Consider the following 24604-nt stretch of genomic DNA (forward strand, 5'->3'; position numbering starts at 1 on the left):
AGACCTGTCTAGGGGGTTAGGAGCAAGGAGAGAAATCACTGGGACAGGGAAGAGAGTGACGGGGAAGGACTCCAGGGTGAAGCTGACTTGGATGCTGAGTCCCCAAGGATGAGGAGTCTCAGGTCAGGCCCGGTCTGCAAAGGGCCTGAGGCGGGAAGCCCTTAGTGTGCTTCTGGCGCAGGGTGGCCTTGCTGGGGAGCGGGAGAGGGAGGTGAGGTTGTCTGTCTTGGAGAGGAGCAGTGGTCCAAGGCTGAAGCAGACCCAGCCTGTGGCCCACGAGTGAACAGAAAGTGGACCCAGGGTCCGGCTGGACACAAGTGGCGGGTGAACAGTGGCTCATGGCAGTTGGCGGGGAATGTGACCCAGTCCCCGGGCAGGTGCTTCTGCAGCTCGCTCTCCAGGCATCAGAGGCTCAGAGGCGAAGGCTTGCCCTGGTCACACAGCACGGAGCAGCTGAGCTGGCATCAGTGTCCGGGTCTTGGTTTTAGGACGCCATACCATTAAGAAAAGGCTCCCACCCTGGCTCCAGTGGGGGTGCAGACTGGGCTCTCCCTCCACGGAGCGAGTAGCCAGACTCCAGAGCCCGGGACGCCCCCCCGCCCCCCGGCCGGCACCTCGAGGGCCAAGGTGGGGAGAACAGGGCTGGGCTCCACGGAGGCCCTCTGTCTCCAGGGACAGGCCTCGGTGTCTTGCATCCTGGTCTCCCTGCACCTTGGGCCCTGGGCTGGCCACTGCCATGTGAACTAGCCAGGGTGCCCCCACCTGCTCAGAGCCTGGATCCCGGGGACCCAAGAGGTTGGACTAGCCCTGTGCCTTCACCCACCCAAGACCCCAACTGTGGGGCCTCTATCTCTGGCAGGGGAGGGACCCCCATCTGGGGGACTGGTGCCTACCTCGAGTGGCCCACCTCTCTCTACCTCCTGAGCCATCGTCTGCCCTCTGAGGTTCAGGGCCCTGAGCCCAGCCAGGTCCTGGGGGCCCAGCCGTGGCCAGCGAGGGGCCAGCGCAGCCCTCACAGTCCAGGATCCCAGTGCAGCCCTCCTACTGCGGAGACCGACAGTGCTGGGTTGTGCAGAGAACAGAATATAGCTGTGGGGGCAGGGGGAATAGGGGGGTCTTGGGAGCCAGGGTTGCCACACGGAAGGGGTTATATGGACCGGTACTGACCACCTCTGTGGCCAGAGCACAGTATAAAGGTGTGGGCCCCCAACCTGTCCACCTGGCCCTGGGCGTCCTGAGGCCACGTGGCCTGCCCAAACTCAGCCCTCGTGAGGAGGGGCAAGGAACTTCACTGGCCTGGGTCCCTATGTAGTGCTTGTGCCGAGCGCCTTGAGCAAGGCTGAAGGTGGGGCTCCATGGAGCCCATGGGCAGGGCTGAGCATGCTTCTCCAAAAGCCCCAGGCTGCAGCCCCCAAAGACCCCTGGGGATGCAGGCGGGGCTGAGCCACAGCCCTGGAGAGCCTGCTCACCCTGAAACTCAGTGCCTGGGAATGCTCTCCACAGAGACCTTGGCCCCAGAAATGTGGGGCAGAGATGAGCTTGATTAGCAGCCTGGGGCTTGGATGTTTGGGCTGCCACAGAGATGGTCACCCAGAGCTTATAGCAGGCGGGGTCACAGACTCCTGCCAGCCAGCCCGTGAGGCTGTGCCAGCTGCACCTTCACCCCAGAGACCTTGGCTCTCCTACAGTGGCTCCAGAGACATTCATCCCCATGGAGTGGGGGGGGGGGGGCGGGTGGTGGCTGCAGGAGGGCCCCTCTCCCCAGCCATGGCTTCCTCTGGCCCCACGGCCTGAGCAACGTTTGGGCCTGAGCCTTGTCTGGGGTTCCCTGCAGCCCCTGTCCCCCACACCCACTAATGGGGACATTCAGCTCCTTCTGATGCCCAGTGATCTGGCTGAGATCCCATGGCCCCCAAAGCACACCCTGGCCAGGGAGAGGGACAGATAGCATGGCCTGGGAGCAGACCTGTCTAGGCCCCTGGCCATGGGTGACAGAAGCTTGCCTCTGAGGACCCAGTGGAGAAGGTGGAGTTAAGTTCCAGAGCTGTGGCTGGCAAAGCCCTGCATGGAGGGCACCGAGCCTCATCACCCCTGCCCCTCACCTCAGGACATTCCACCTCAGCCAGTGAGGGCTTTGTGTCCCCCAAATGTGGCCCTGGGGAGCCCTGGCCGGGCCACCAGTCTCCACAGCTTACTGCAGCCTCCTTCTGAGCCGCAGGCGTTTGGTGGCCTGACATGCACCGCCTGGCTGACCGCATCCACCTGGAGGAGCTGGCCCGCATCGGCATCCTGAGTGGCAGCATTGATGCCATGGTCCAGGCCCACCTGGGAGCCGTGTTCATGCCTCATGGGCTCGGCCACTTCCTGGGCATTGATGTGCACGACGTGGGAGGCTACCCAGAGGTCAGTGTGCACATGTCGGCCCAAGTAGCCTGCCTGTGGGCTGTCGCTGAGCCTGAACTCCCCAGGGTGGGTTAGGGCTCTGGGAGACAGCTGGAGTGCAGTGAGTCAGGCCAGGCCCATGCCCCTCCTCCGCTTCCACCTATTGGTTGGTCCTGTTCCAGGCTGCTGCCACAGTGTCCACACCCCCAAGGCCAAGGCGGGAGTTTCTGTGAGCATGCCTCCTCCCGTGGCCGCCTCACAGGACCTGCCGGTGGCTGCGCTCAGCACAGTGAGCCCGGGGCGGTGCACTGGGTGTGGCCTTTCCTGAAGGCTGCTGGGTGGTCAGTGTGCCATGCATGGGGTCCCCACAGGGCAGCGGGAGCCCCGAAGCTGGGTCTTAATGATGGGGCTGGCCCTGTACTTGCCATGTCCTCCTGCCTCTGGCTTCATTCAGACTGGGATGATAGGGCTCCACCAGCTGGTGGCTGGCCCTGGTTCCTCCTGGGACTAGCTGAGCCCAGAGCCCTCACAAGCCAGCAGCAGACCCCCTGACCCTCCCTGGAGCACCCTCCGACCAACCAGGCCCCTGGGCGAGCATGCCCCTGTGGCCTCCTCCTCTCCTTGGCCATGGGGGGAGGCTTGTGTGGTGTCCCCAGCTAGGCTTTCCCATCCACCTCCTACCAACTGATCCTCGAAAGGACCACCCAGAGGGCCCTGGGGAGGCCCTGCCCGGCAGGTGGCTGCAGCCTCTCGGGCCCCAGTGGGTGGGGGCGAACCCGGCCCTGCCGCCTGGCCTGGTGCCCACGACGCAGGGGCTGATTGTGCAACCAGTGCACGCCCTGGGGCCCACCAGCCAGTTAGCCAAGACTAGGCTTGGCCTGCTGGCTGCAGGGTATTTTGAAAGCACTAAGAACGACTTTGGGGGGGTAGGGGCGATTGCTCAAGAGAAGCATTATTATTCAATTATTTTTTTCCTCAAGTGTAAACAGTTAAATTTGGAGAAACAAAGTCAGTTTTAATTTCCTAATTTCTATCCATCACATTGTGTACAGGGAGCCAAGAGCAGGGCCTTCCAGACATTGTTAACTGAGGTTCGTTATTCATTAGTCGCCAAAGCACTTTTTTTTCCACCAGAGAAAATTGGCAGCAAGCTGTTTTCATCTTTTCCAGTAAGCAGCCCTTTGTGCTCAGTCTATTCTTCTGACAGATAAACATTGTGGAAAAAAATACGGCTTTTCCTATAAAAGTCATTTGTTTTACTTCAGGCCTACAGACACATCTGGGTCTCCTCTGCTCGGAGACCAGTAAAAGTTGAGGCCCTGTCAAGCCCTCTGCCTGGGTGTAACCCCGCGTGGGCCAGGCAAAAGCCAGGGCCCCCCACCTCCAAAAAGGCTGGAGCCCCTGGGCCAGAGGGTCTGGAGGCTCGGCCTCTCCCTAGCGGGATCTGCTCTGCACTCGGCCCAGCCTTCTCCCAGCCCTGCTCTGGCGGGTCCTGTTGGCCCCCGGGGCAGACTCCTGAGCAGGAATGCTCTGAAGGGGCAGTGGTTGGTGGACTGTGCCCCCCAGGGATCCCTGCCATTCTTCCCTCTCCTCACCTGACATTTGGGGAAGGAAGCCTGTCTGAGTACAAGCTCAAGCAAATCACCCTCCTGTCCGCACGTCCGTGGGACAGCTCTGCGTGGGCCCAGAGCAACTGAGGGGAGCTGGGACGTGACCTTGTCGGGTCTCTGCCTCTGCCAGGCCCCTGGCTTTGGCCACCTTGGAGTGAAAAAAGGGGACAGACACTTGGTGGTAGCATGAAGGTAAGGGACAGGAGTGGGGGAGCCCAGGGCAGGCACAGACTTCAGATGGAAGGAGCAGAGACCCCAACTCCTAGCTCTGACAAGCAGTTTCTGGGCAGGAGATACCCCCCAGTCACTTGGCACCAGGATTGCCATTCCAGACTGGACCCTTCCGGGTCCCCCACCCTCCTGCCTTACCCCCTCAAGGCAAACAGTGTTGTGGGGCTGCGTACCCCACCAGACAGGCTTCTGTGCCCAGAGCATGACCCACAGGGGTCATGGTGCCTTGTGTCCCTTCCTCACCTCCATCCCAGCAGGGCTCATGCCAGGTCCGAGTGGCTGTGCACGCCAGTTTCTCTGTGCCCCACTGTCCCCGCCCTCATGGAAATGGTCACAGCCTTCCCCGCTGTGCCCAGCCATGGAGGCTGAGCCAGCCTGTTTCTGGTTACCTTACATGAACCACTAATTGAAGTCTGATGTTCTTGGCCCCCAAACAGTCAGAAGTGACAGCTCCGTCTCCAGCAGCTGGGCTGCAGGGGATTGCTGCGAGCGGGGCCGGGCACGCTCACGGCCTGACCAGAAAGCTTGCTTGCTGCCCGCTCACTCCCAGGCCTTGCCTCAGGGACCTGGGGAAGATGGGGAAATGCTGCAAGTGCCTTAGGCACCACCTGCCCTCGCAGCCGGGCAGCCCTGTCAGCTACACCCGTGTGAGAAGACGGGCCCAGGCTGGGTCATGTCGGGGAGGGGATGCCTCTGCAGGGAGCAGCTGCCGCTGCTGCTCACTCCTCCTAAAGGGCTGGGAGCCGTTGCCCAGGGCTGAGCTGGGTAGCCCAGAGTCTGGGCAAGAGCCGTGTACATGGAATACGCGTGCATTTGTGCAAATACCCGCCAGAGCTGGTGCTGGCAGGCCCGTCCTGATGGCAGCACCTGTCCCTCCCCCTGGAAGGCCACATGGAAAACCCACTTGGCCTGGGGGGCCGGGCCCAGCACTTCTGGGGCTCGTTTTCACTGAGCTGCCTGAAAGAAGGGATGCAGCCCAGGCAGCCTCGCAGCCTCCTTAAGAGCTTTTTTGGCTTCACAGCTTTGGCTTCTGCTCCCCTGGTGCGGAGAAGGCCCAGGTGAGGGCCGCCGGACAGCCAGCCCTCTGGGCCGCTTGCCCTGTGTGTGTGCATGTGGTGTCCACAGGGCTCCCGCAGGCAGTTCTTAGGGTAACAGGCAGAGCCACTAAGATCTGGGGTATGTGCAGAGAACAGGGTCTCCTCTGAAGTGCCTGTGCACAGCGCTGCAGGGGGGCTCAGCTGCAGACCCCAGTCCCAAAGCCTCCCCTGCCGCTGCAGCCAGACCACAGGCTGGAGCCAGCCTTCACACAGGACGCCTGCGTGGGCGGAGGGGAGCTTCGCTAGGGTTCCCTCACCTTCCTTCTCACCGCAGGGCGTGGAGCGCATTGATGAGCCCGGCCTGCGGAGCCTGCGCACTGCAAGGCACCTGGAGCCAGGCATGGTGCTCACTGTGGAGCCGGGCATTTACTTCATCGACCACCTCCTGGACGAGGCCCTGGCTGACCCGGCGCGCGCCTGCTTCTTTAACCGTGAGGTTCTGCAGCGCTTCCGTGGGTTTGGTGGGGTGAGTACCAGCCAATGGGCCCCATGTCCTTGCTCCCAGAAGACCCCCCTGCTGCTGCCTGTCACCTCTTTGTCCCAGGACAGGAGCCCTAGTGAGAGGAGGGATAGTCTTGACTTCCCCACTTGAGAAGGGCCTGGCCTGCCCTTTCCTGTGGTCTGTCATGACACAGGTGCCTCAGCCCTCAGCAGAAGAGACAAATTCTGCAAACCCCTGCCCACTCCTGGGGTTCCTATCCACATGGCAGGGTGCAAGGGCAAGGACAGGGTGGGCAGGCGGCTTGAGCACATGGCCCCAGGGGATGAGCCTTCCTCTCAGCTGCCACCCAAAGGTCTTTGAGGCCGGCCCCTTAGGTCAGGGGCAGTATTGACCACTCCCCTGAAAGGGCTTCTCCCACTCAGTGGCGGTCAGCCTGAGCTGGCAGGTCTGGCCCTCTAATCTTGAGCGTGAGGCCAGCTCAGAAACACTGAGTCCATCGGTCTGACCAGGTCCGCATCGAGGAGGACGTCGCGGTGACTGACAGTGGCACAGAGCTGCTAACCTGTGTGCCCCGCACGGTGGAGGAAATCGAAGCATGCATGGCAGGCTGTGACAAGGCCTTTACTTCCTTCTCTGGCCCAAAGTAGAGCCAGCTGGAAGTGCCCAGGGGGCAGCCTGCTGACTGGCCGGCCAGCAGCGAGAGATGGAGCTGAGAAATCACATGCCAACACCGAAGTTTGATCACACCAAAGAGTGCTGTGTCCCAGGGGGAACACTTTCATTAACTTTCTACAAGATCACACGCTAATCTGTTAATACTTTGTTTAAATGACAGTGGCTCTTAAAATGCTAATTACAAAAAATCCTGTTCTTTAGTAGCCACTAAATTGTGTCTGTCATTTGTATTCTTATGCTCAGGAAAGATAGATTTCCAGTGTTTTGTTTTTCTCAAAAATCAATGCACAGAATGGAATTTGCAATTAAAGGTTTCCTAAGATGGGCCTCTTGTGCATGTGTCCTCTGTCCTTTATCCCTTTGCAGATGAGCCTGTTCGCTGAGACCTGGTCACAGAGACCCCGGTCTCAGGTCAGACACACACGGAGCTGTCCCACACCACGCCACTGCACACACCGTAAGGTGAACCGGTGGCCTTTTTGATGTAGTTACTGCCTCATGGCTAGATTTCTGAAATGGGCAGAAATATGGAGCACTTAAAACAGTTATTTAAAACATAAGACTTGCAGAGACCCCTTGTCCTTGATTTCCTTTTCATGCGGGACATGCTAGCAAAGCCAGCATCTGAAAGGTGACAGCACCTAAGTCAGAGGCAGCTCCATGCAAAGGTGAGCTTTCTCGTTCCTTCCATCTTTGCTGAAACCATCTATCTTCCATAAATATAAGCTCACTGACCAACTGCTACTCTGAGGCTGCACCATCCAGGGCCAGCTGGGCCTGGTCCCTGCCAGCGGCAGAATCCCTGTCCTTGCCTCTGCTTGCCCAGTTCTCCCATGGTCCCACTGAGCTACCCCAGCCCCTGGAGCGGGCTCCTAGAATTCTGTGCACCATTCCAGGTTTGTCTCCTGAGAGCTGTCGCCCAGGAGTTCCCAAGCCCAGTGAAGGGCAAGTGAGAAAAGGCATCAGAGATGAAGCCATGATGCAGTGGGAAACTGTTGCCCAAGCTGGAGACCTTTAGAGAAGTCACCGAAGGGTTTAACACAGATTGACTTTTCCAATGGCAGTGACACAAAAGTGTCTGTGATGTGGCCAATCTCAGTTCCAATAAACCACTTACATTGTTTCTTAGATTTATACCATCTAATTCTTAAGGTGTTCGGCTAGTGCACAGATTACATTCCCTACGTTATTCGTGAGATTGAGCAGGTTAAACAATGATTGCCTTTCTGAATGTTAGGAGTTTGAATTTGCCCTGTATCTCTCTACCCCAGCTGTGCCTGTGATAAACACATTCTGGTGTCTGTTTCAATTTTCCCCACCCCCAGGATAAAACCAGTTGAAGTTAGGTTAAAAGTCTAAATAAACTATTTAATTAAAAAACTTAGCTGAGTGATTTATATATCTTTCTCCTTTAGACGTTTTATACTGAACTGCTCATCCTATCTAATAAAAGAGTAATGTGCAAATTAACCATCACTCCTCTACACCCACCAGCCACGCCCACCAGCCAATCAGGAGTGAATATGCAAATAAACCCAACCAAGATGGCTACAGCCACAGAGAGCAGGAGGGAGGCTTGGGTTTCCCCGGCAATGGAGGAAGCCAAGCTTTCTGCCTGCCCTTGCCCACTTAGGCCTCCACTCAAGGCTACAAAGTTTCAATGATAGAAGATACATAAATCCAAACAGAAATGGCGGCAACCACAGAGCTGGAAAGAGCAGGAAGCTAGGGTTGCCCCCGGCAATGGAGGAAGCCAAGCTTTCCGCACACCCTGGCCGGCCCAGGCCTCCGCTTAAGGCTACAAAGGTTCAATTATAGAAGATACATAAGTCCCAACAGAAATGGCTGCTGCCAAGGAGCAAGCAGAAGGCTTGGCTCCGCTCCAGGCTACAAAGTTTCAATTGTAGAAGATAAATAAACCCCAGATACCAGGGCTTCTGCTTGGGTCACCAGGGGGCGTGGCTGGCCTGCAAACCACCACAGGCTCCTCTCCCAGGCCACCTCACGCCCCAAGGGAACCCCCACCCTGATCCGGGACATCCTTCAGGGCAAACCAGCCGGCCCCAACCCATGCACCAGGCCTCTATCCTATCTAATAAAGGAGTAATATGCAGATTGACCATCACTCCAACACACAAGATGGCTGCCCCCATGTGGTCAAAGATCCTGCCCTCATGTGGACACAAGATGGCCAGCAGGAAAGGGCAGTTGGGAGGGACCAGGCCTGCAAGGGATGGCAGTTGGGGGCGATCAAGCCTGCAAGGGAGGGCAGTTAGGGGTGACCAAGCCGGCAGAGGAGGTAAGTTTGGGGCGACCAGGCCTGCAGGGAAGGGCAGTTGGGAGGGACCCAGGCCTGCAAGGGAGAGCAGTTGGGGGGGGGACCAGGCCTGCAGGGGAGGGCAGTTAGGGGTGACCAGGCCTGCAGGAGACGGCAGTTAGGGGCAAACAGGCTGGCAGGGGAGCAGTTAGGCATCAATCAGGCTGGCAGGGGAGTGTTACTATGGAGTGGGTAAAGGCAGAGGGTGGAGTGGGAACCGGGTGGAGGGGAGCTATGGGGGGAAAAAGGAGTAACAATTGTAATAATCTGAACAATAAAGATTAAATTAAAAAAAAAAATCCCTGGTCTGGGCACATACAAGAAGCAATCAATGAATGCATAAGTAAGTGTAACAACAAACCGATGTTTCTCTCTCTTCCTCTCTCTAACATCAATAAATTAACAATAACAAAACATGCGCCCTGCTCTGAGTCACTGGTCTCCAGAGGCTGCATCTTAAACCACCATCAACAAACTTAGCGTCTGAAACATTGACAAGGGCCATGAAGGTAACAGGATTCACCTTGTCTAGAAAGCCAGGGGGCTGAAACAGGGAGGGCTGGAAGTGAAAAGCAAGAGATGAGGCTATCCAAGTCTAAGGAAAACTGTCCTAAGGTGGCTCAGGATAATGAGCTTGGAAAAGCCCAGTAGCAGAGCAAAGTGATGTGAGACAGAGAATGGAAGGAAATGAAGTCAGCAAGAACAAGTAAAGCCACACAACCAGAGGCTGGACTTTACCCTGTGTGCATGGGGAAAAGTATGGAGAGCATCCAATGGTCCAGGGAGACCAAGTCCAAGCAGAGAAGAGGATGGCTCTGCAGAGGTGGGAGGGAAGGGGGAAAGACAGGTGCAAGAGACAGTTAGGAGGTAGAACTGAATGGTGGTGATATTAAAGGGCATCAGGCTCTTACGCTACTTCAAAGGGAGTGGCAAGTCTTGGATATTTCAGCTACAAAAAAAGTCTTAACATGTGACTGTCTCACTAACAAACAACCCCATTCTCAAGCCTAGTTCTACAACTCCAAATTCTCTAGATAGTTCTGCGTGGCATTCAGGCCTAGAGCTCTGCGAGGAATGGGCATGTTGCCGTAAAAGAATATTCAGGATGGTGTTCTCCTTTCAGTATATGTAAAGTGCATGTGAACTCAAATACTCAGAAGCAGTAAAAGAACAGGTCTAAAAGTGCTTTTATTAAAAAAGAGCTGGCAGTTTCCTCTTAAAAAGAGGTCAAGATGGCAGTGTGCATAAGCGCCTGTATTCATTGCCTCCCACAACCACATCAGAATTACAACTAAAATACAGAACCATCATTCAGAACTGCCTGAAAGCTGGCTGAATGGAAGTCCTACAACTAGAGAAGTAAAGAAGGAAGCACACTGAGATTGATAGGCGGGGAGGCTCGGACCCACGTGTGCCGTTTTTTAATCAGGAGGAAGATCGTCTCTGCAGAGGCCACCCATGAGGAGCAAGGGGTCCCAGCACCACACCAGTCCCCAAGCCCAGGATTCCAGAGCTGAGAAGTCCCCACAACCATGGGCTATACAAACTAGCGGGGATTGTGGATGAGGGACAGAGAGGTTGCTAGAGTCCCAGGTGTTCCATTTAAAGAGCTGGTGCACAATCTTACTCAGATTCCCAGCACCTGGCAGCTTTGGAGGACCCAGACACATACAGGGAGGAACTGGATTGTCTGGCGTCAGGGCAGGAACTTGGAGGTGGCTTTCTTCCAGATGGGGGTGCTCACTGGGATCATTGTTCCTGAGCTGGGACCTCCCCGTCCCAGAGCTGACTAGCAGCCATATCTGAGTCTCCATCAGCCTGGAGCACACTGTTTGCTCCACCCTGGCGATTCCCTGAGACCCCACCCCATCCGATTTGCAGCCCCACCCAAGCTGTCTGCATCAGCTTTTCCATAAGAATGACTTGTCCTGACTTAGGCTTCAGACTTTGCTAAAATCTCTCAAACAACCTGCAACTGATGACAGCATGCCCCAAACCTATCAATAAAAGGCCCAAGACCCAGCACTAGCACCAGCCTGCCTTGCTTCACAGCTGGGCCTTGCCTGGGCACCTCCAAGCCCAATACAAATATAAATAGCAGCTGTCAGCTGATGCCTCTGTAGCTCCTGCTGGGTGACCCCAGGCAGGGCTGACTTTGCACCTCCTTGGAGGCCTTAGGGCTAGTGCATCTGGTGGACAACTTCAGACCATAGCAGATTACAACTCTACACATCCACAAACAACACACTCAAGAGGCAGACTCAGTGAGCACCAAAGCCCCACTGAAGCAAGTCCTGCTCCATAGGGGTATCTCCTGTACAGCAGCTCTCCCACTGCAGTCACAGCTGGTCCTCACAGCCTATTAGCCTGGAAGTCAACTCTTCCCAGTGATATCAATAGCAATCAAGGCTCAAATACAAGACTGTGCACACAGCCTACACAGGGATGCACAAAGTGCCCAGCTCAGGTGACTGGGGAGGCTGAGCCACTGGGCCCTACAGGACACCTAATACACAAGGACACTCTACCAATTCTAGGAAACATAGCAGCTCTACCTAATACAGAAACAAACACAGGGAAGCAGCCAAAGTGCAAAGACAAAGAAATGTCACAAATGAAAGAAATTGAAGCAAGCAAACTACTAGGTACAGACTTCAAAATCATGGTTATAAGGTTACTCAAGGATCTTAATGAGGATGTCAAAGACATGAAAAGGGACCAGTCAGAAATTAAGCATACACTACTGAAATAAAGAAAAATTTACATGGAATCAACAATAGAGTAGAAGAGTCCAAGAATCAACTCAATGATTTGGAATATGAGGAAGAAAAAAAACACCCAATCAGAAGAGCAAAAAGAAAAAAAAAGAAAAAAATATGAAGGTAATGTAAGGAGCCTCTGCGACAACTTCAAGTGTACCAACATTCGCATTATGGGGGTGCCAGGAGAAGATAGCGAGAAAGATATTGAAAGCCTATTTGAAGAAATAATGACAGAAAACTTCCCCCACCTGGTGAAAGAAATAGACTTGTAAGTCCAGGAAGCGCAGAGTCCCAAACAAGAGGAGCCCAAAGAGGCCCACACCAAGACACATCATAATTAAATGCCAAGGGCTAAAGACAAAGAGAGAATCTTATAAGCAGCAAAAGAAAAGCAGTTAGTTACCTACAAGGTAGCACCCATACGACTGTCAGCTGATTTCTCAACAAAACTTTGCAGGCCAGAAGAGAAAAGCAAGAAATATTCAAAGTGATTAACAGTAAGGAACTACAACCAAGATTACCCATAAAGCTCTCATTTAGAATTGAGGGTCAGATAAAGAGCTTCACAAACAAGAAAAAGCTAAAGGAGTTCATCACCACCAAACCATGTTGAAGGGTATTCTTTAAGAGGAAGAGAAAGAAGAAGGGATTAAAAATGAACAATAAAATGGCAACAAATACATATCTATCAACAATTGAATCTAAAAATCAATATAAATGAACAAGAAATCTAATGAACAAAATAAACATGAATAAAATAAAATCAGAGGTATGGAAGCATAGAACAGACTGACGAATCTCAGAGGGAAAGGGGTGGGGTGGGAAGAGATTAACCAAAGATCTCACCTATGGACACAGACAGTAGGGAGGGTGAAGGCCTGGGGTGGAGCGGAAACTGGATGGGGGGCGGGAAGGGGAAGATCTCTATAATACTCTCAACAATAAAGATATAAAAAATAAAATAAAAAAGAGCTGGCACCTTCACAAATTATGTCCATAAAATTCCCTAAGACAAGATACTGGATTCTAAATTACAACTAATTCATAAAAATGAGATGGGACATATTACCCATAGAAATAATTACTGTACTATAATTTTCATTAAGATGCAATAAGTAGATATTTCCCAAGACACAAATAACTGAAGAATCATAGAAGAAATGTATCTAAATGAATCTTCTCTTGAGACATTCAAGCCAGCTTATTGGACTCAATATTTATGCATTCATTTCTATAGACACTCCATGGCATCATGTTAATGAAGACTACATATACATACCATAAATTGCATCGTTAAGGGAAAAGCCTCACTTTGACATTCCTATGTTACGAACAAATTTCCTACCACTCTGTAAATGGGAACCAGAAGGGAGTGGCAAGAAATATTCAGTGATGAATAGTAAGGACCTACAACTAAAATTACTGTGTCTCGGTGGGAACACCCGTTATTGCTTTCTCTATTCTAATATACATTTTTAGGTTAGACTAGGTAATAAAGAATATAACTAAAGAGGCATTCTATATTCACAGAAAACTATATTCCTATCCATTAAGCGAAATCTAAACTTGGGCAAAATACCCCTGCTTGTCCCTCCCACCCCCACCTCAGCCCTGCCCTAGGCAGGGAACAGGAGACAGCAGGGTACCTGCCTGCTCTTCAGAGCTGTTTAACATTTGGACATTTTCTTGGTATAAAGAAACCCACAATGAAATAGTCATTATTCCAAAGTTTTTTTATTTCAAAGTCATTGAAAGAAATAAAATTATATTTAAAAAAATAGAGTATTCTCACAAACTGAGGAAAGCCAGGAACAAAAAGAACAAGTTAAGTACTTTTTCCTGAGAAGCAGGTCTAACAGCTGTAGAATGGACTTTCTCCTTCCTAGCTTTTGTCAAACGTAATTTCTTTTTTCCTATTTCTAAGGCATCAAAAAGCACTTGAGTGCTAATTGGGTTGTTCAGGATCATAGCTTCAAGCCCTCTAATGGGGATTAAGAAATATCAAAAACTGCTACAATTTCCTTTATCACCAAATATTATATTGTACATCTACTTTTTAATGTAAATTTGAGACTTTCACATTCATGACTGGTCATGTGACCATTTTCCAGTCATATTTTATTAAAATCTTACTTCTTAGTAAGAATGTCCAAAGTATCTTAGCTCACACCCAAAAAAATGAAAGGGGCCAGACACCAGAAAGAGCTGCTCTTGATCTCACCACCTGCAGCCAAGACCAATCAGAAAGCACCCATCCCGGGAGACTCGGGGTACAGCTAGAAATTTATATACTGAAGCCTAATTCCTAAACGACTAGACCTGCCAGCAAAGGCAGATCAAGTCCTAATGGTTCACAAGTAACCTACAGAACAAACATTACAAAAGTCATTTTATAGTTCCCAAAACTCTAAACTTACCATTCCCTATACTTGATTAACCTCAATTTTATACTGATAAATCTATCAAACTAAAAACTTTCATTCCCAAACACTTCAGTAATATAGTCAAGACAATGGTTAACATTTTTGTCCTATGCACAAAGGTCTGCTTGTGCTCAAGTTTTAATTTTGCATAGGTAACAAGAAAGCTTGAACCCATTTTTCCAGATTTCCAATTTTTTGTTCTGATTTGAAATATTGAGTACACACTCCTAATGATTTTCCTAAAGCTTCTTTTCTAAGAGTTAAGTCAATTCACATAACTGGTAACCATTAATTCCATGGCGACATCAATTTCTGAAAGATATTTTTTAGTAAAGAAGAGATTAAAGTCTGTAACACCTATTATAGGTGCTTAAGGATTCAAGACCTAACTGCATCTCCAATTAGGTTAATTATATAACATTGATCAGCTATTAAAGATTCAGTAGGATCTGTGGGTATCTCCTGGTTCAGCGGTCGCCAACCTTTCGGACCTCACTGACCACTGGTTGGTGACCGCTGTCCTAGTTCGTTATTCAAAACACCCACTACCAGGAGGTCAATACTCCAACCCAAAGTAAACTGGTGTTGGACCCTAATGGAAGCCCCTATTCTGTCTCCTGGCTCTATAGGGAGTAAACCCTCCTGGGACAGTGGCTCTCATGGAACAATAGTGGGCTCCTGTCACTTGCAAACGGGACTCATGGCCTTATTTTGCTGAGTTTCAGGGCACTGTGATGTCTTCTGCCCAGGAGAAAAGCACAGACAGCACCCTTCCACCAATCCAAGGGGACAACTTGAGTTACATGCTGGTTACATTGTCCCAGGTCCTAGTATGAAACAGCAATGTGGCCAAAAATAACCAAGTTCAAATGAGATACCTGGTAACACTAATTTTTTAATCACACGGGACTCAGTCTCTTGTCACCAGCCCAGGTACGTGTACACATACATGCACAGAGAGAGGAAAAAAAACCCGACAAAGCCAAGTTTAGCTAGAATTGTGCTGATTAAAAAAAAAAAAAACATCGACAAGGACAATAAAAAACTACCCACATTGATATAAACCAGACTAGAGATTCCCGACTTGAGTGACTGCCATTTTTTTAGTCTCAATAAAAATGTCAATATCCTGAGTTTTATCGGTATTTTCTTTCTAAAATAATTTATAGGATATAAAAGTATACAAATAACTAAACAGAAGCAGTGGTACAAAAAGTGTGGAAGAACAGCTCACTAACTAGAAAAAGAAATATCATAAAAATATAAAAAGATGCATTTAAGTGAAATAAATTAAAGGTTAAATCTTATACTTTCAAGTTTTCTTAGATTATAGTTTTGGGAGTTGATGATGCATTTTTCTAATAATCACTTGGTTAAGTTCAAATACCAAATAATCTTTCATAAGAAGTTTTTGCCTTTAAAACTCATAGCCCTATGGCAGATATTTCAACACAGGTGAAAATACCTGCTGAACTGTTATTCCAAATACTAATCAGTAGCTTCTGTGATCAAACTACTAAGACTTTTTCTTTACTAATTTGGCTGTCAAAATGGTATTTTTTTAAAATGCTTCCTTTACTAGCATCTGCATAAACTAAAATTTTAGTACATAAGTTTCTCTAAACTACTGAGTTGTTTGGTGTGTTGTTGTTTTTAAAGGACGCTAAGAAATGCCAATCCAATAACCCAAAAGCATAATTCTACTATTCTTTACTTTTATTTCTTAAAAACCTATTTGCTCCCTAAATGTTATATTTTAAACCAAATGGCTGCATACTGCCTTTAAAATGCAATGGGGTTTCTTTACTTACCCTGACACTGCTCCTCAAAAACCTGTGCTTGTTGGGAAACAGTACGCCTATGCTAAACCAAGGCTTATGCTATAGAACATCGCTCCAAATTACAAAGTGGTTGGCTTCTATAGCCCTAAGGATTTTTAATACATAATTTAGAATAAAATCACAAATAGATGATCACAAACAGCATTCAACTTTTCTTAATCCAATTAACCATTTCCACTAAAATCCAGAACCTTCTGCATGACCTGCCAATTCCTCATTCCTTTTGTCAACCTTTAAAAAAAAGCATTTCTTGGGAAGTCAGGATTTATTAAGAACATCCAGGTCTGGAACTTTTTTTACCATATACCTTAAAAATTTGTTTCTTTATCCCAATATCATTTAAAACCAGAAATTTGAATTACATGGCTAACAATTTTAGCTAATTAACTCTTCAGTGCTGATCCTAGAAAACAACCTTCAATGGCTCTTTGGAAATGTTCAGCCATTGATATGAGTGGTGCAGGTCGTCAACACCTTTCATGTTCAAGCCACAAGTTGTGAAGTTGGGAAGGGGTGCAGTCTACTGTCCTGCATTATCAGAAGTTGTCATATTTTCAGTGCTACTAGGTTGCACGTTGTCTGCAAGGTTGTGTGCATGCTCAAGAAACAAATCTTTCAGTACACTTAATTCCTTAGTCAGCAATTTAATTTTTGCTTCCAACCGTTCATTCTCTTCTTTGAGCTGATTCACTCTCTGCAGGGTATCCTGTGCTTTCTGCTTGCTTTTCAACCGGCTCTTTTTCACAGCCATGTTGTTCCTCTCTCTGCGTTGACGATACTCATCACTGTTTCGATCCATGGGTGAACTCTTTTTACTTTGCTTGCTTGGAGGCACAGCCTTACCTCCTCCCCCAGGGCCAGCGGGCACCAGCTGAGGAACCTGCTGTAAGCCGCTGGCATGAGCCGGAGTATGAATAACACTTATTCCGTTCACTCCTGGAGTACTGTTCTGCTGCGATATCTTGCTCATTTGGGCACTCTCTCTTGCCAACACAGAACAGGCAGAAATGAGGGCACGACAATCAATGGTTTCCACTCTACACAGCCAAGAAATCTTCACATGTACCTAGTTAAAGAATAAATTGCATTAAAATATTTGAAATGACAAGATCAAATGAGAATAAACTTGCATGTACCTAACAGCAGGCCAACATTAATTATGCTGGGAAAAGTCTATAGCGACTGCCAACTGTTCCAATGTTTCAAAAGTCTAAACCATTTATTGAGAAAGGTAAGTTACTACAGAAACACCGTAAGGCCAAATGCAGCCTACCTGAATCCCTGAGGGCACTGCCCATCTGTGACTATTTTCAAAAATGGGAGGAAAAACACAAGAACACCACTAATTAAGCAGCACATATGAACTAATAGTACTTGGCAATCTGCCAGAGAGAAATTTGAGATGTTGATTTGCACAGGGAATAGCTGAGTTCAATTATAATAGAAGAGACACCTGCAATGAAAGGGGGGAACATTTCAATTGTTGGTTGAAGTCAAAATAGAATGCTGCAGCAGAATGCCCCCACTCCAGTGTTCATCAGGAATACTGTCCTAGGATCGATGCATGTTCCTTATTCCAATATGCAGAGTGTCATCAAGGACTTGACTTTTCTCCCAGAGGATGTTTTATGGGATATTTGAAAAGGTGGGTTTTTTGTGTTTTTTTTTTTTTTTTTTGAATGATCTCAAGTATTAGTACTGTACAGAGATCTCCTAAGTTAGTTTCTTGAATCATAAATTAAGAAGCTTTGAGACACACAATATTCTTCCCCATTCCACCATGCTTCTAATAGTGGTTTTTTTCTTCTTGATATAATTAAAAAATACTTCTAAACACAGTCAAACTAAAACCACCAGGAAAAAAACAAAAGCCCTAGAGTGCAAGTACTGGGGCTCAAGCTAGACAGAGACCGAGCAGCTGCAGTGCTGCACCCACTGCACACTGCCGGAGGAACCGGAGGACATGCCAGTTCTGAAATAACTGTAGTGCTGCCTGCAGAAATGAAGCCAGTTTCAAAAACTAGTCATATTTGGACTACTATAAATTCAACTAGGTCACTACAATTGTCTCAAGATGTGTCAAAAAGCATACCTATTCTATCATCATAAAGCCACTACAAGACAAACTGCCTAAGCCAGTGGTGGGCAAACTCATTAGTCAACAGCCAAATATCAACAGTACAACGATTGAAATTTCTTTTGAGAGCCAAATTTTTTAAACTTCTTCTAACGCCACTTCTTCAAAATAGACTCGCCCAGGCCGTGGTATTTTGTGGAAGAGCCACACTCAGGGGGCCAAAGAGTCGCATGTGGCTCGCGAGCCGCAGTTTGCCGACCACGGGCCTAAGCTGAATGAATCGTATCCAACAAGAAGTCATAGCATTCTTAAAAATTTAGAAAGTAGTATTATGGACCATAAAACTATCTTGTTCTCTTTTCACAAAACTGCTAAAACTGCATCATGGAGAAACCTGGAGCCAGAATTATGAAATGCCTGAAATGAGATTATCTCACAGTTCCTCAGAAAAGCATAGTAACATCAGTAGCTTCACCCAAACCTTTAGCCAGGCATTTCTGTATAAACACTGTCTGTATGTTTGCTTTTTTAAATCTTTGATTTTAAAAAGTCCATATACCTTTTTGGTTTTTGACTCGGAGGGTTTCTATAAGCCTTTCTTCAGTCATCCAGAATCCAGGTTCATCCCACCCAGCCATGTGCTCCATGCTGCCCAAGTTCGACCCCAACAAGATCACAATCATATACTTGAATTACACCGGTGAGGAAGTCGGTGCCATGTCTGTCTGGCCCCTAATATAGACTCCCTGGGTCTGACTCCAAAAAAGGTTGGTGATGGCATCACCAAAGCAACCGGTGATTGGAAGGGTCTGAGGACTACAATGAAACTGACCATTCAGAACACAAGAGGCCCAGATTGAGTAGTACCTTCTGCATCTGCCCTGATCATCAAAGCAAGAGGCAGAAAGAAGCAAATAACATTCAGCACAGTGAAAATACCACTTCTGATGAGATTGTCAACAATGGCACCAATCTTTAGCTAGAGAACTCTCTGGAACCTTAAAGAGACCCTGGGGACTGCCCAATCTGGGGACTGCAATGTTGATGGCCACCACCCTCACAACATCATAGATGACATCAACAGTGGTGCAATGGAATGCCCAGCTAGTTAAGACTACAAAGGAGGCCCTGGTCGGATAGCTCAGTTGGTTAGTGTCATCCCAATACGCCAAGGTTGGAGGTTTGATGCCCATTCAGGGCACATACAAGAATCAACCGATGAATGCATAAGTGGAACAATAAATCGATATTTATCTCTCTCTTCCCTCCCCCTCTCTCTCCAAAATCAATAAAGAACTACAAAGGAAAATATTTCAGTTAAAGATCATTTGATAACTAAAAAAAAAAAAAAATTTTAAGTTCTTATATCATTACTTTCAACTGTTTTTAAAGCCACACAGGCAGCCTTGAGCTAGTGGGTCATCTGTTTCACTCCAGTACTACAGCAAGATAGAAAGCTTCCTTCCAACCATGATGGATATCTATTTCAAGTATATCTTTAGTAATGGACACTTCACAATTTCCCCAGATAATTATCTATTTGGTAGAAAGTGAACATAAGTATTTTACTCAATTTTTAAGAACTAATTTAACACCTCCTGGGATCATCTCAACAATCATAATCATGTTCATCTTATCTTTTTTATTTTGCATATACCACTTATATTTTTATGAGTCTTTAAAGCTAATCTCTACAGTCAACTCAGCAATAACAATGGCATGTGTAGAATGGTAAAATGCCTTCTAACTAACAATACATCACCAACTGCAATCACTAAAAACTCTTATTAAAGGCTCCAACCTCAGTGATGTTCATGCCCATTTTCTTTAAATACATATTTTTATTGATTTCAGAGAGGAAGGGGAAGGGAGAGAGATAGAAACATCAATGAGAGAGAATCATTGATTGGCTGCTTACTGCACGCCTCCCACTGGGAATTGAGCCCACAACTTGGTCATGTGCCCTTGGCTGGGATTGAACCCGGGACCCTTCAGTCTGCAGACCGACGCTCTATCCACTGAGCCAAACCGGCAAGGGCTGTGCCCATTTTTGTACCCAAAGATAGAGAAGTACTCTTTTACCTTAGTCTGACTCATCTTGCCAAGCAAAGTACTAGGCTGAACATAGTAGGCAAGGTTTTGAAAATGAGCCCTTTGGCTTGAAAAACAAAGAGTAAATCATCAAACTGTTAAAACTGTGAGAAGGGGAAATTTGGAGATAATAAAAAGAACTAAAAAACTGTGTGTTTTTTTAAGTCCTTCAACTAAAGCAAGCCAAGAAAGTAGCTCTTAAAGTAAAGAGATAACCATTAAGGAAAATGATCCAAGTGAAAGGAGCCAAATGGTCTTAAAGACAACTCCAAACAGATTATCGATTTTGCTTTTATACTGACCAAGTAACTGCCTCTAAAATTTACATTTTACAGTTTACACTGTCATTTGTGCTTTTGTTCCTTCCACAAACATTTGAGCACCTACAATAGGCAAAAAATACATTTATTTCAAATCTGGATATTCAACCCTAGATGAAAGTCTGGCTCCTATGTGGACAAATACTATTCCAGAGTTCAGTCTACAGGAAGCAGGGTGGTGCCTTGTTTCCTTGCATGTGAATCATTCAAGCAGGAAGCAGCAGAAAAAGTGAAGAGCAGTAATACTCAAAGGGTGGTCCTTGGACCAGCAACATCATCATTTGGGAATTTGTTAGAATTACAAATTCTCAGGCTGTCCCAGATCTAGGAATCAAGAGCTCCAGGAACAGGGCTGAGCAATCTTGTTTTAATAGGACCTCCAAGTGATTCTGATGACACTGAAGTTTGAAAGCCACTACTGCAGATAAAGGATCTTAAAGCAAAACAAAACACTGGTGTGGCTCAGTGGCTGAGCATCATCCTATGAACCAGGAGGTCATGGTTTGATTCCAAGTCAGGCCACATGCCTGGGTTGCAGGCTTAATCCCCAGTAAGGGACGTGCAGGAGGCAGACTATCAATGACTCTCTCTCATCATTGATGTTTCTATGTCTCTCTCCATCTCCCTTCCTCTCTAAAATAAAAAAAAATATATTTTTTTAAAAACAAACACTGAGTGGTAACATTTTTTAAATTCAAGTAATGTTCATTCAAATCAGTAACACACTGAAAACTCATGTTAGAATAAGTAAAACAAAAATCAAATTTTTTCATTTGGGAAAGTAAACATGTCAAGAATTTTCCTAACCCTCATGTCATCCCTCCTCCCCACTACCACCACATATTCCTCCCTGGTCCCCCAAATTAAATTATTCACTCACATTTCCTCAGTTGAAGGTCTACACTCCAAAATATTTACAGACGTTTCAACCTTGCTCCAAATATGTTCAATCATTGATATGTGACCATTCTATCCCTACCCTGGGGAAAAAAATTTACACCCACCATCCCTCTCCATCCCAATGCCACAGAATTAGCTTAGGCTGACATCATATCTCAGGGGCACTAGTCTCCTCTGCTTTAGCAATGTTCCCTCCAACCACTGTCTCCAGAGCAATCTAACACTCAATTCTGAGTGTGTCACACCCTCCTGTTGAAAATTCTTGTGGCTCCCACAAATGGAACCAAATCCAAGGTATTAATCCTCCTTCTAGCCCCTGCTCCCTTATACTTCACACCTCAACAATACTGAACCACCATCAGTCCTCTAAACGGTCCTTGCTTTCTCTTTTCTTTGTGCTTCTGTCCAATTTGTTTCCTGGTTTCTTTGTCAATACCAACTCTACAGTGTGTCTCCCTGTAGACTAACCTAGAGACCCAGAGGCAGGACTCTGTCTTCATCTCCTCAGGCCCAGCATCTAGAGCAGGGCTAGGCATATGGGGGTGGTGCTCAAGAAATACTTGTTGAATATAGGCTCAAAAGGCGAAGAGAAAACATTTTTTAAAAAACAACTTATATAAAAATAAGACACTCTAACATTAAAATCTCTTCAAATAACCACAATTAAATCTAGAGTATTACTAAGATATCATTGTCTTACTACCTAAAGTTCTGGGTCTTTCTAGAAGTGTTGGGTTAATATCTTGGACTTGATCCTGGTTTGTGGGAAAATAAAGTTCCATTTGCTACCTCAAGCCCCTATATATACAGTGAACATCATTCTTATCTGGTCTTTGCTTCATTTCAGTTAAGAACCTTTATTAACTTCTACTTAGTCCCATTGTTTTCCAATTAATAATCTAAAATTACTAGGCATGTGTTGTCAAGGTCTGACAACTTTTACTACAAGTGAAGTCAAGGTGAGCGAAGTCAACAGACACCCAAAGGAGCAATTACTTCTATTTAGTTGTACTGCTTGCTTCATGACCCAAAACAGGGGTCCATGAAGGAGGGTACATCCCTTCAGGGAGAATAGAAATAAGAAAAGAAAGTGTATATTCATTTGTCTTTTTTAAATGTCATTTAAAATACACAAAGCAACAGTACACATACATTGTTTATAAATACAGACCAGACTATATATATATATATATATATATATATATATGTGTGTGTGTGTGTGTGTATATATATATATATATACATACATATATATATATATATATATATATATATATAGTTTACTGATAGGACTGGACAGCCTAAAAGGTAGAAGAACATGCAATAAACCTGGAATTGTGGCTACCTGCATTTATCAATTGCATGATCAGATGAGGCAATCTTAGACCATAAGTCCAAATTCAGTCCCCATGAGGCCCTATTTATCTTCACCAAGTACTCACCATGTGCTGTTAAAATCCCTGGGGAGGAAACCACCCCTCCACGATCTGATAACCTTGCTGATGTGCTCTTGTGAATTTAACGGATATTCTAAAAAAAAAAAATGAAGTTTTGCTTCCATGTGTTTTAGGCAGGTATTAAAAATGACCGAGTCAGCCAAGTGTGCCACCAGAAGCAGGAATCGAGAAATTGAAAAATTATTCAGCTCATCAGCATCCTGTAATTTACTTAACCTTGTCGGCAGTAAATTCTTCCAGCAACAAGGAATTCGCTTTAAGAATCGCTTATCCCAAATACCACTCAAGTGGCAACAGCTGACCAGATTTTAACTTTTAAGTATCAAAAACTTGGATGCAGAATTTCTCGGGAAAGCAAGCCCTTACAGTGTTTTACTTCAAACACCTTTGTGGGAGCTGCATATCCTACCTGATGTAAGGGACCCACCCCTTCAATAAGGATTCGGCGGAGGGTAGGCAGGCTCAGAGACAGAACCACCAACTTTTGTGCAGCCCCCAACTGTTAAGACCTTCCTGAAACGGACACGTTTTCAGATGCCAGGGTAAGCGTCAACCTCAGACAAGGGGAAAACCAGCGCTTAAACCTCCTGGAGAAAAACATACGAGCTGACTTAGATCACATTATCCTTCCCCCTCCAACCCGCAATTCCATCCTCTCCACCTTGGACACCTCTGCTAGCTGTTTCCCGCTGTGTTCCCTCCACCGTGCTAAGGAATCGCTCCATTCCTTGCCCTTTTCTATTCAGCTCGTGGCGGCTGCACATTCACCTTACCTACGTTCATTAGTCAACAGCGGGGGGTGCAAGCTACAGCTCCGCAAGTGACACACAAGAGTATTTCTTATTTCTGTAAAGTCACTACGCAAAAGCCAACTGCTTCCCCAGGCCGCTCCATCCCTCTGCACAGAACTCACGACGACCCCACACGGAGCAGCTCAGCAGGAGCAGGAAACACCCTGTGGCACAGACAGAGGAGACGGTCCACCTCCAGCTTTCCTGGGAACACCCTTTATCCCCAGGGGCCAATACGAGCCGGACTTGTCACCACCGCACATTTCGCAGCGAGCTGGGTTCTGGAGGGGGCGCATCTCGTCCTCCATCCCGTCCCCGGCCCGCGGCGGGGGGCGCCCGAGGGAGCGCGGGGGTCCGCGGGTGGCGCCGGGGCGCTGGGCGGCAGCCAGGGATGAGCTCAGAGGTCCGCCGGGTGTTGCCGGCAGGTTGCATCAGACGCCGCGCGGGGCCGCCGCCCGCGACGCCGGCTGCGCGGGGCCCGCCCGGCCTTGCCGGCCGCTCTGGGTCTCCTCGGGCTGGGCCCGCGCCCACGCGAGCGGCGGGCTCCACCGCGGCCTCGTCCAGCCCGCCCGCTCCGCCCGCGGCCTCCTTACCTGCGCCTCCAGCCCGCCCGCCCCCAGGCGGCCTCCACTCCGAGCGGCCCCGCACGGCGCGGCCCGACCCGACCCAGGCCTCGCAGCGAGGAGGAGCGACGGTTACGAAACCTGCAGCCTCCGCCCGTTCCGCAGCCGCCGGCTTCCCTTCCTCGCCCGGGCCGCGCGCGCTGCCGCCGCCGCACGACCAATGGGAGCGTCGACCTGCAGGCGACGCGCCCTCCCCTCGCAATGGGCAGCACCCCCAGCCAATCACGGGCGGCCTGGCTGCGGGAGGCGGGCACGTGGCGGAGGCGTCGGCCAAGGCGGGGCGGGGCTGGCGGGCGTGGTGGGAGCGGAGGGTCGCTACGGCCGCCGCCCGCCGTAACCTCGGCAGTTCGCGCGGGGCGGCGGCCTGGAGCTGTGCGTCCCCCGCGGTGAGAAAGGCTCTGTGGCAGTTGGAGGAGCGTAGCTTTGTGAAGGCGGCGTGGTCGTTGGAAAACACAGTGTCCTGAGGTGACTGGTGGAATCACCGAGTTCTGTTTTGGTTTCCCCGCGTCCGCCGGCCGTCCCCCCGCAGCGCCCCTCGCGGGGACAGTCCCAGAACCGCCCACCA

The 24604-nt window shown here is 48.5% G+C and overlaps 2 protein-coding genes across 6 annotated transcripts in view; one reads left to right on the forward strand and one right to left on the reverse strand.

The window, feature by feature from the left end:
• Window positions 1–6762, forward strand: part of PEPD (peptidase D) — a 121798-nt gene extending 115036 nt beyond the window's left edge. Inside the window, exons 13-15 of one of the 2 annotated variants that reach the window (XM_008139784.3) lie at window positions 2219–2403; window positions 5595–5786; window positions 6272–6762. In XM_008139784.3, coding sequence (XP_008138006.2) covers window positions 2219–2403; window positions 5595–5786; window positions 6272–6409 — 515 coding nt within the window. In that variant the 3' untranslated portion in view covers window positions 6410–6762. The remainder of the gene's footprint in view (window positions 1–2218; window positions 2404–5594; window positions 5787–6271) is intronic. The other variant, XM_054710814.1, reaches the window with a different exon arrangement.
• Window positions 6763–13228: 6466 nt separating this feature from the next.
• On the reverse strand, window positions 13229–24194 carry CEBPG (CCAAT enhancer binding protein gamma). Of its 4 annotated transcripts, XM_054710301.1 has the most exons (3): window positions 24010–24194; window positions 22611–22698; window positions 13229–16846 (listed from the first exon to the last, which is right to left on the reverse strand). In XM_054710301.1, exons 2-3 carry the CDS (start codon window positions 22611–22613, stop codon window positions 16301–16303), a joined length of 549 nt encoding a protein of 182 aa, XP_054566276.1. In that variant the 5' UTR covers window positions 22614–22698; window positions 24010–24194; the 3' UTR covers window positions 13229–16300. The 4 variants fall into 4 exon arrangements, 3 of the variants coding, with proteins under 3 accessions (XP_054566276.1, XP_054566275.1, XP_054566277.1); XM_054710300.1 differs by lacking the exons at window positions 22611–22698; window positions 24010–24194 and adding an exon at window positions 23678–23976; XM_054710302.1 differs by lacking the exons at window positions 22611–22698; window positions 24010–24194 and adding an exon at window positions 23399–23602.
• Window positions 24195–24604: the final 410 nt, after the last annotated feature.

This window comes from Eptesicus fuscus, chromosome 21 (genome assembly GCF_027574615.1).
Source record: "Eptesicus fuscus isolate TK198812 chromosome 21, DD_ASM_mEF_20220401, whole genome shotgun sequence".
Lineage (NCBI taxonomy): Eukaryota > Metazoa > Chordata > Mammalia > Chiroptera > Vespertilionidae > Eptesicus > Eptesicus fuscus.